At 36.8% G+C, this 11,967-nt stretch overlaps 1 protein-coding gene across 1 annotated transcript in view; it reads left to right on the top strand.

Annotated features, from left to right (window-relative positions):
- Nucleotides 1–11,967, top strand: part of CFAP70 (cilia and flagella associated protein 70) — an 84,946-nt gene that overhangs the window by 42,946 nt on the left and 30,033 nt on the right. Inside the window, 4 exon segments of the mRNA XM_011355228.2 lie at nt 2,721–2,781; nt 3,111–3,305; nt 5,176–5,307; nt 9,520–9,645. Of these exon segments, the coding sequence (XP_011353530.1) occupies nt 2,721–2,781; nt 3,111–3,305; nt 5,176–5,307; nt 9,520–9,645 (514 nt within the window).

Here is an 11,967-nt window from a genome sequence, read left to right as displayed (position 1 = left end):
CTGGCTAACACTGTTTGCTCCACCCTGGTGATTCCCTGAGAACTGTCTCACCTAATTTTTGGACTCATTTAAGACACTTCCAGTGGCTTTTTCATACAAATTACCTGTCTTGGCTTGTGTTACAGAGTTTCCTAAAATCTCTCAAAGCTTTACAAATCCAAAACAAGCATCATCTGGTCTCAGCGTGCTCTGTACCTCTTGCTAACCAGCCCCAAGCCTGGCACTAGTAGCATCTAACCTCGATTTGAAGCTTAGCCTTTTCTAGGCACCTCCAACCCCAGCACAAGTGGCAGTCATCTGCATATCACTTTATAGGTCATACCAGGTGACCCCAAGGAGGTGCTGACCTTGGCCTGCACCAAAGCCCCTCCCAAGAGGTCCCAGAACCAACACACCAGCTTCAGACCACACCAGAGCACCACCTAACCACTTCTACAAATGACACATTCAAAGAGCTGACTTGGGAGGCACCAGAGCCCTTATAAAGAGAATCCTGCTCTATGGGGATCAGCCCCTGAACAACAGCCCCTTCACTGTTGTCACAGGCAGTCGTCACAGCCAATCAACTTGTGAGTCAATCCCTCCCATTGATGTACCAACAACAGTCAAGGATCATCTACAACAAGAGGATACCCAAGGGACACACCTGGAGCACATGGCTCAGGTGACTAGGGAGACTGTACCACTGAGCCCCACAGGTCACCTACTACATAAGGCCACTTTATCAAGACCAGCAGATGTAGCACCTCTACTTAATACATAGAAACAAACACAGGGAGGCAGCCAAAATAAGTAGTTTATACTTTTATTTCAAATAATAACTTTATTGAGATAGAATTCACATACCATTAATTCCACCCATTTAAATATACAATTCAATGACTTTTAGTATACTTACAGAGTTGTACAGCCATCACCACAATCAATTTATAATATTTTTATTAACTCTGAAAGAAACTCCATATAGATTAGCAGTCATTCTATATTTTCTCCCAACTCTCATGGCAACCTCCCCCATCCCTACTGCCCATCCCTTGGAAACCATTTATCTACTTTTTGTCTGTGTATATTTGCTAACTCTGGATATTTCATATAAATGGAACCACAGAACATGTGTTTCTTTTTTGTGACTGGGTTCTTTGATTTAACAATGTTATTAAGGTTCATTTTTTTCTGTGACATATATCAGTACTTCATTCTTTATTGCTGAATAATATGTCATAGTATGGATATATCACATTTTGTTTTTTCCTTCATGTGATGGGCATTTGGAAAATTTATTCTTATTTACAGCATAATAATTTATTAAAATGGAAGTCAATTCAAGTAACTCTTATACTCAGAAACTACCAGTGACTCTCCATCACACTCTGAGTAAAAATCAAAGTCCTTACAGTGGCCTACAAGGGCCTACATGTTCTGTACTTTTCCCTCACTTTTTCAGTCCTGCCAAACTGGCCTTCCTGCTGTCCTTCACACTTGCCAGGAACACTGTTGCAGAAAGGCTTTTATACTTGTTGTTCCTTTTGCCTGTAACTTCCTCGCCCCTGATTTCTACACAACTTGTTTTTTCCTTCCCTCAGGTCTTCACTCAAATGTTATCATTTCAGGGAGTAAAGGCTTTCTTTAGTGAAATATACTTTCCCACTTTACCACCCCAACCCCCAACGTAACTCTGTCTGCCTTCCTGTGTTCTCTATGGCACATATCACTAACATATTTATCTTAATTATGTAACTTGTTTATTGTCTTTCTTTCCCCACTAGAGCATTTTTGTCTATTTTGTTTAATGCCCTATCCCCAGAATCTGGAAAAGCACCTATTGGATAAGAGGCACTTAGTATCTACGTTGAAAGAATGAATGGATGGGTAACATTGTCTCTGGAGTGGAACTGGGTAGCTGGAAAGCAAAGTTAGAAAGAGATAGTTTATTATATATTGTTTCATATCTCTTAAGCTTTGAATAATCTGAATATATTAACTATTAAATAATATTAAAATCAAATTACAGGCAGAGATATATAATCATATAGAATCTATTAAAGAAAAACTGAATTTTTGAATTTTATAGTAAACTTTAAGGCAGTACAATATACTTCAGCAGAAATCTGAAACTATAAGGAGGAAAAGCTATAACTTAATTCCCTCTAGGTTCTTGTAAGGTTTCCTGAAAATGAAAGGTAGAAGTTTTGGCATAGTAGTTTGACAGTGACAAAATATATTTTCTTACCATAAAGTTCGATATCATCATTGTAATTTAATGCAGTCTTGTAAATTAAAACCTAGATAGGAAGGAAAGAAAAGCTTTCACTTACTTGTACCATTTAAATTTCCAAAACTTTATGCTTTTATAGACTCTACTGGGTGTACCTAAAATGCTAACACTCATTTTTTCCAACTCCTGAGTCAAGCAGCATCTTGTACACAGCAATGGTTTAAAATATGTAAGGGTAAAACCAGAGTTCGAATTAGCCAAAAGTACTACTTAGCTACTCTGAGTAGCTGCTGCTTTGCTTCCTTCCTATCTATACCTATATCCATACCTATAAACTATTCTGTATAGGCTATTATGTATAGGCTTTTTGATGAGAGAATAGCACAGTGCTCAAGGACAATGGGAGAACAGATCCTAGATCCCCCTTACCCAGACTCTTTGTAGGCAGGAAATAAAGAGAACATAAATCTGCAGATAATAAAGTGGTTATGTTTTTCTGATGCAGGGTAAAGGAAATGATTCCTCCAAGGCCACCTCTTACCCGACGGACAGGAGGGGCTCAGAAGGCAAGTGACAAAGCCAAGATCCAACTATAAGGCATAAGGTGTTGAGTGTACTCATTTGAAAATAAGGCATGGATTTTCAATATGTTTTTCAAAAGGGGTAGGAAATTGTAGCTTTACATATTTTCCTTTTTGCATCTATTTGTGACCAATGCTTTATGGTGAATAGTATTTAGTGTTTAATCTTTCGCTGCTGGTCTCTGAGCTGGGAAGAAAAGGACAATTTATACCTAAAGTATTATTCAGTGTAAAACCCAATCCAGTTTTCAGACATCTATTCCACATCTTGACCTGTCTGAGGCCTCTGTATCAGACATTTCATATTTTCCTAGGCGGTGAGTGACTATCACATGCAGATCAAGAACATTTCTAGAGCCATTCTGGATGAGTATCACAGGATGTTTGGAAAACAGGTGGCCAAACTGGAGAGTGATGTAGATAGTGAAACCCTGGAGGAGCAGAAGTGCCAGCTCAACTATGAACTTAATTGCTCTGGAAAATACTTTGCTTTCAAAGAACAACTAAAGGTAAATATTTATTTATTTAATTATTCTGTGTGTTTTAGGAAGCATCTTCTCTACATACCCAGTTATTTTTTTTGGCTATGTTTGCCTATGTTCCCATCTTTCTTCCTTGTTGGTGCAGAGAGCTATGTTCTCCCTGATAGACTATTAGGAGAAGCTCCATTCTTGCCAAGCCTTGGAATGGTTCACTATCCATTTTGAGTGGGAGCTTTTAAGAATCTAATTCTTCACCTGAGGCCAGGTCAGATTTTGGGTCATATTTCATGTTGCTCTAGCAAGCAGAAACTTTGTACCTGGTACAGGTTCCATGACTAATTATCTCTGTCTCCCATTACAAACTTTTCTCTAGGCCATAGAATCACTAAGACTTGAGAAAAATTTACTTAATAGTAATTTCCTAAATAATAATGGCTAACATTTATTGAGTATTTGCTGTATATTAGACAAAATTTCAAATGCTTCATATCTTCACAACAACCCTATGAGGTAGGTACCCCCCATTTTACAGATAGAGAAATGCAACAGTTGGTTAAGTAATTTGCCCAAGGTCACAGAGCTAGTAAAGGTCAAAGGTGGGACTCAAATTCAGGCAATCTGGCTCCAGAACTTGTTCTTTTTTTTTTTTTTTTTTAAAGATTTTTATTAAAATATAGCTAACATACAATATTATATTAGTTTCAGGTGTATACTATAGTTATTCAACATTTATATATCTAAAGAAGTGATCACTATGGTAAGTGTAGCAACCATCTGACCCTGTACAACACTATCACAATATTATTGACTATATTCCCTATGCTATCCATTACACCCCTATAAGTTATTTATTTTGTAGCTGGAAATTTGAACCTCTTATTTTCCTTCACCTTTTCCCCCCTTTAAAATTTTTTTTGATTACAGTTAACATTCAATATTATTTTATATTAGTTTCAGGTGCAGAACTCACATTATTAAGTGCTTCACTGCACTGCCTCTCTATGCACATTTACTATGTGCCTTGAACTATACTAAACAAATACACAAAGAAAGCACATGGAAGTAATAAAATAAAAAATAATAGATGCTCATAAAGGCAAGAGGCTATTCTCAGTAGGCGGCATAATCACATCTCAGTTTGATTCCTGGTTCTACCATCACTATCTGGATGACCTTAGTCAAGTGACTTTACCTCTCGAGCCTCAATTCCTTTGCCTAACAATGAGGGGTGATATTAATATTGTCATATGGGGTCATTATGAGAATTAAATAATACAATGCATGGAAAGTGTTTAGTACAAAACCTGGCAATGTTATTTGCTTAGGGGGAAAAAAGGAGGAGCCATCCTAACTATAGCAATATATTATTTGTACAGCATTTTAAGCTTCACTACCTGTTATTTCTCTTTGGCTTCTCAATAATCTTCTGAAGTAAGAAAGTAATACAAGAAGTTCATATCTAATTAACAAATAAGGAAACTGAGGTACCAATACCTCAAAAAATAATTTACGAGGTTGTACAGTGGCAGGATAAGAACCAGAATTTTATTCTCCAGACTCTCAAGTCTGGCCTTTCTCCCTTGAATCATGTGGCCACCATGAGAGACATAATGTGTAAACCTAATGTTAACGTTTTCTTTGGCTTCATGACTCTCTTTACATAGTATGAGTACGGCATTGACCATATTAGTGATGATAGTGACATCAAGAAAATAAATCATACAGTGTATGTTGATTGGGGTAAAATCAGAGAGCCAACAGTTTAGTGGTCACCAAGGGAGAAATCAATCACCTTCTGAAGTTCTGATGAGCCTTCGACCGGAAGCTTAAGGGAGGCCTGTGCTATCAGCATGGGGCTGGACTCTGTTATCATATGCGTGACCTGTGTCTCTTACAGCATGCTGTGGTAAAGATTGTGAGAGAGAAATACTTGAAGACAACATCATTTGAAAGCCAGGAGGAACTTCAGACATTTATTAGTGAGCTCTATGTATTCTTGGTGGATCAGATGCATGTGGCCTTAAACCAGGTAGGTACTCAACTCAGAGCCCTGTAGAGTATCAGCGTTTCCTCTGAGTGATTCCTTCCTTGCTTGCTTCCTTTATTCCTTAATTCTGCAAACATTTATTGAGGTATTTGCTCTGCGCTAGGTGCTGAAAACAGATGATAGGAAACTGCTTAAGTTATAAGACTAATTTTAGGGAAAACGGGGTATATATCTTCAACTTTCTAGAAAAATTAATTTCACAACTATCATAAATGTGATGGATAAAGGAAATGAAAAACCGGCTATGTAAATTATGGAGCAAAAATTATCATTCTGTTTGTTCTGTGAATGCATGCAGTTTTCAATTTTTTTCTTCAAGATTGACAATAAAAACAAAGAAAAACTATGAATTTTCAGACAGTATACCTGAATGACAATGACATTTCAAAAATGCCTTTTCTATTTGAGGGTGGTTACTTTCCTCCTCCTTGTCCGTTTATATCTATTATTTGCACGGCTTGCATCTTACCTTTATTTGCCTTTATTCATTTTAAAATATATGCCATTATGGTTTATTTTAATACAATGGTAAAGTCAGTCTTTTTGTCCCCCTGATAGTCTGTCTCCTCAAAGCCTCTATTCTATTTGTCTCTCCTTCACTGTTTTTCTCCCCTGTTTAATTCTCCCCCTGCCCCCCAACTTCCACCCCTGATCAATGGACGTTGCTGGTTTCTCCTTTAAGAACTGGATCTCTAAAGGCAGGGCATCTCCTCCCACATGCTTGTAGTGTGCACCCAGGGCCTGGTGTCCCCAGGGGGGCCTGGTGTACCCGGGGGCGCCCAGGGACTGGCTCACCCAGGGGTCCTGGCACACCGAGGGTATGGTCCATGGCTCCACCTGGGGCACGAACCCAGGACCTTCTGCCTGTAAAGCAGACATACTAACCACTACACTATGGAGTCACCTATTCACTGTTTTTTATTCTCTGCCACCATCACTTTTTTCACCTTGTTCAACTTTGCTGAAAGAAGCAGGAGAAGAGTGTTCAGTATCCTAGGATTAAAAGTACAATTCTGCATTGGGCACAGATGATTTGGATTATTTAATTTGGAAAGCAATTGAGTATGAGATGGTAAACCGTTGCCTTTTGTCCCTAAGGAGCCCCTGTCTAGTAGAGGAGACAGGCACAGAATACAAATAACTGCAGTAAAGTAAAGTAAGGGCTGTGATAGAAGTGTGTCAGTGGTAGAGCAGGTTAGGGGATGCCTAAAGAAAAAGTGATAAACTTCACTCTGAGACCTTTCAGGAAAGATTCACAGAAGAGCTGTGACTTGAGTTGGGCCTTAAAGGCTAAAAAGAAGTTCTCCATGTGCTATTTCAGAGCATTTGAGTTATAGAGAATATCCCAGAGGCTGGACGCTTGGAAGAACATGGCACGTACAGAAACTGCATATAGTTCAGGGGAAGAGGTTGAAGTGGTTGAGGGACAGAGAAGCAGATGAAGCCAGTTCCTGGTGGGGGAGTTGGAGGTGTTGGGGGAGGCTTTGTACAAAAAACACTCTGATAGCAGTATATAAGATGAATTAGAGGTGCTGAAACTGGTGATGTTAACTCGTTATTACATAGTTGAGAGGAAAAGTCAAAGATTCTTAAGTTTAAGGCTCAGTGACTGGGGAGCTGGTAGCGCCATTAACCAGGACAAGAATTTACTACAACATCAGTAAATTTGGTGGAAGGCAACTGATTTTGAATTAAATTTGGAACATTGGTTCTAGTGTGGTTTTGCTCAAGAGAGAGAGCTGAGCTGGAGATGAGATTTGGGGAGCCATGAGTATATAGATGCTAGTTAAACTATGATCATAGATGAAACTGCCAAGAAAAACTTGAAGAGAGAGAGAAGCGAGCTGGTAGTGAAACCCTAGGAAACACCAACATTTAAAGGATGGATGAGTAAAAGAATTAATGAAAGAGATAAGTGAATTGTTAAAAAGGCAAAAGAGCCAGAATAAGAAAATTTTAAGAAGAAAAAGTAGTCCACATTGTCAAATACTCCTAGGAATTCAAGAAAATGAAAACCTTGAGTGAGAGCAGGGGAACTGGAGAAAGGTGGTTAGAAGGTACAAACTTCCAGTTACAAGATAAATAAGTACTAGGGATGCGATAACAGTGTGATGGCTATAGTTAATACTTCCATATGATATATATGAATATTTATGTTAAGAGAGTAAATCCTAAGCGTTCTCATCACAAGGAAAAAATTTTTTTCCTTTTTTGCATTCTCTTTTTATTGTATCTATACGAGATGTTAGATGCAAATTAAACTTATTGTGGTAATAATTTCACAATATATATAAGTCAAATCATCATGCTATATACCTTAAACTTATACAGTGATGTATGTTAATTAAATTTCAGTAAAACTGGTGTATCCCGGGGGGAGGAGGGGAAAAAAACAATCTGAAAAGTTTTCATTGGATTTGGTAATAAGGCAGTTATTATTTACCTTTACGTAGCAATTTCATTGGGCTAATGGAGTGGATTTTAATTATAATGAATTGAGGCATAAATGAGCGATAAGGAAATAGGTGAATATAAATCCAAAAAGTTGGAATATAAAGGGAAGAAGTGGGAAAGTAGTAGCTAGAAATTAGAGATTTTTTTTAATATAGATAAGACTTTAGCATGTATACAGGTTTGGGAAAAGGAGCCAGCAGACTGGGAGAATGTGAAAATAGAAAGAGGGGATAATTGATGGCAAGCCAAGGGTATACAAGTGGGAAAAGATTAAGAATTTAGATGGAAGGATTAGCCTTGAAATACAGAAGGGTGTGATGCCTCTTCCTCTGAGAACGAAAGGAAAGAGATGCAATGGATGCAGAAATAAACAGTTTAGGTGTGGGGTTCATAAATTGAGGGATTTTTTGCCTCCTGATTTCTATTTCCTTTTAGAAGTAACATCTTCACTGATAGTAAAGGGGATAAGGATTGAATGAAAAGCTTGAAGAAAGAGAAAAATTTAGTGCATAGCATTATGGAATATGTTGCTGAACAAGGACAAATACATAGATTACTAAGACTATAAAGGCCTTCAGCTACACTGAATGCCAGAAGAGTCTGTGGCAGCTCAGATATCTCTATGTGTATACAGTTTTCCTCAGGACCAGTTAGCAGCTCCTATCTAAGAAATCAGATTGTTGGAGTGTTTTAATTTGGGAGTTTTCAGGACAAGTGCGGGAGAAGGATAAGGATACCTGGGACTTGAGTGTGCTGGTGAGAGAGTAGTATGTGTGAATGATCATGAGGTCCAGGCTTATCCACTTAAGAAATGATAGGCATATTGGAAGTGAAGGAAATTAAGTTAGCAGTTTTAAGGAGACTAAGTGACAAAAGGGCAGAAGGCTTGTAATGTGAGTTCTGGGAGTGGGATATTAGAGGTAGAGTATTTCTGATTTGGGTATGGAAATGTGTTGCTGGAGGGATTTGGAGGTCAAGATCATCGAAATTAAAAAGGACTAAGAACAGAGGCATTAATCAATGATCAGAAGCTTTCTTTAGCCCATCTCAAATTTATCTTTCTTTATTCTTCACATCACTTAGCAACTCTAGTTGTTAAAGTCACTGGTATTATTTTTACTTCTAATTAAAGAATTTTGGGGAGTCTTTCTTGGCCATAGCTTCTGACCTAGAAGATTATTTATTACACCAGACTTCTTTCCTATCTGGATATATAGGACATATTATTTTTCTGGATGTCCTGCTACCTTTCTGGCTATTTCTATAATATCTTCTTTGTATGGTCTATCTCTCTATATAGCCCACTAAAAGTATAGATGTAGCTTCCAAAGCTTTACTCTTAGTCTCATGTTTTCTCACTATTTGAAGACTCTAGCTATTACTTGTCAACCTTTTTCATGTCATGGCACATAAAAAATTTAAATATTTATCCTATACACTAGAGAAAATGAAGGAAGCTATTTGTGGTCAGAGGCAGCTTGCTTAGGGATCCTGAGGATGGAGGACAGATCACTTCCATGAGCTCAGACTGTTGGTATTTAGATAACAGAGCTTCTCTTTCACCCTTGATATTTCTCTCTTGGTTCATTCTCACTCTCTTACTATATTGACAAAACTGTGAGAAACCTCAATATCATGTTAGATCTCATGACTGGTGTCTCACATCTGGTTTATTCTTATAAAACGTCTCTACTTGTAATTGCTTCACTTTGTCTGTCTAACGTTTTGCTGTTTTTCAAGACCATGCCAGATGATGTCCAAAGTGCTGTCTCAACCATTTATACAAGCAGTGAACAGCTTCGGCTCTTTGCATTTGAAGCAGAAGTCAATGAGAACTTTGAAATGGCAGCAGTGTATTATGAAGAGGTAGTTAAACATCTTTTCAGTTGTTGTTGTTTACTATTATTTGTACAAAATGGGTATAATAAGTAGTAGTTTTTGATTATTCAGAATTCAGCCAGACTAGTGAAAGGATAGAAACATAGATCAATAAAACAGAGTCCAAAAATTGGTTAACACAAATAAAGCTATTATATTTTTGACAAAGGTGTATAAGAAATTTCGTGGAGAAAGGACACTCTTCAAAAAATGGTGTTAGAACTGTTGGTCATCATATGCAAAAATTGAACCTTGACCTAAACCTCAAATGTTGTATAAAAATCAATTTAAAATGGATCATAGATCTGAATGTAAAACTATAAAACTTTTAGAAGAAAACAGAGAAAAATCTTCATGACCTGGAATTAGGTAGAGTCCTTAGACATGACACCAAAGTATAATCCATCAAAGAAAAATTTGGTAAATGGAACTTCGTCAAAATTAAAAACATATGTTCTGTGAAAGACACTGTTAGGAGAAAGAAGAGAAAAGGTACAGTAGGAGAAAATATCTGTAAAACATATATCTGACAAAGGATTTGTCCTCTGAATATTAAGAACTCTCAAAACTCAACAATAAAAAACAAACAAAAAAATACAAATGGGTAAAGGATTTGAACACTTTACTAAAAAGGGCATAAGTATGATAAATAAGAACATGGAAAGATGTTCAACATCATTAGCCATTAGGGAATGCAAATTAAAACTGGAATGAGTGGCTACTACACACTTATTAGAATAACTAAAGTGAAAAATGCTGACAATACCAGGTGCTGGTGAGGATACAAAGCAACTAGGACCCTCATATTTTACTGGAGGAAATGCACAGTGATATAGCCACTCTGGAAAATAGTTTCACAGTTTCTTGTGCATTTATCATATGACCCACTCATGGGTATTTACCTTAAATAAATGAAATCTTATATACGTGAATGTTTATAGAAGCTCTATTCATAACTACCCAAACCAAAAGAAACTCAGATGTTCTTCAAAGGGTGAATAGATAAACTATGGTCTATCCATATAATGAAATACTACTCAGCAATAAAAGAAATGAACTACTGATAAACACAATTTGGATGAATCTCCCAGGCATTATACTGAGTGGAAGAAGCCAGTGTCAATGTTTGCATACTGTATGGTTCCATTTATATGACATTCTTGAAAAGACAAAACTATAATGATGGATAACAGATCACTGGTTGCCAGAGGTTATGGGTTGGGAGGAAGAGATGACTATAAAAGGATAGCATGAGAAACTTTTTTGGGATAGTGGAACTGTTCTGTATTTCAATTTTCTTGGTGGTAACATAAAGGTATACATGTGTTAAAATTCATAGAACTGTATACCAAAAGAAAAAAAACCATTAATTTATTACAAATAATTTAAAAAATAAAACCCAAATTCAACAAGTCCAGCAAGCATTTACTGAGTCCTTAAAACGCGTTGTGAATGACAGTTGAGTTCTTTAGTTCTGTTAGTGCCATCTATCACATGTATCATGAGCTGAATAAACATATGAAGAATGGTCTGAACCTTCATTTATATTTAATTATTGAGATGTAATTCACTGGCCATAATATTCACCTATTTAAAGTATACAGTATTTAGTATACTGTATTTACAGAGCTGTACAACTGTCACCACAATCTAATTTTTTAGTAGACTTTTTATATGTGTTGCCAAAGCGAGCACTTAATAGACTTTTTAAAAAGCTGTTTAGATTCACAGCAATACTACAGTCTAAATTTAGAGCATTTGCATCACCCCAGAAAGAAACCCTGTGCCTATTAATCGTCACTCCCCATTCCTTTTTACTTCAGTCTGAGGCGACCACGAATTTACTTTCTTTATATAGATTTGCCTATTGTAGACAGCTTATATAAATGGAATCATGCAATATGAGATCTTTTGTGACTACATTCTTTTATTTAGCATTATGTTGTTAAAGGTCATTCATGTTGTAGCATGTATTAGTACTTTATTCCTTTTAATGGCTGAGTAACATTCCATTGTATAGATATGCCACATTTTGTTTCTTTACTCATTATAGATGGGTGTTTGACTGGTTTACACTTTTGGCCTATTGTGAATAATGCTGCTATGAACATTCATGTAATAGAGTGTGTAAGTTTTGGTATGGACATATGTTTTCAGTTCTCTTGAGTATATACTAAGGAGTGGCATTGCTAGATCTTATGGTAAGTCTATGCTTAATTTTTTGAGGAACTGATAAGCTTTTTCCCAAAAGGCTGTACTAACATTCCCACTAGCAATGGATGAGGGTTCCATTTTTCTCCATATTCTAGA

This window comes from Pteropus vampyrus, unplaced genomic scaffold (assembly GCF_000151845.1).
Source record: "Pteropus vampyrus isolate Shadow unplaced genomic scaffold, Pvam_2.0 Scaffold20, whole genome shotgun sequence".
Taxonomy (NCBI): domain Eukaryota; kingdom Metazoa; phylum Chordata; class Mammalia; order Chiroptera; family Pteropodidae; genus Pteropus; species Pteropus vampyrus.
The sequence above is the reverse complement of the archived record's forward strand: the minus strand, read 5'-3'. Positions and strand labels throughout refer to the sequence as shown.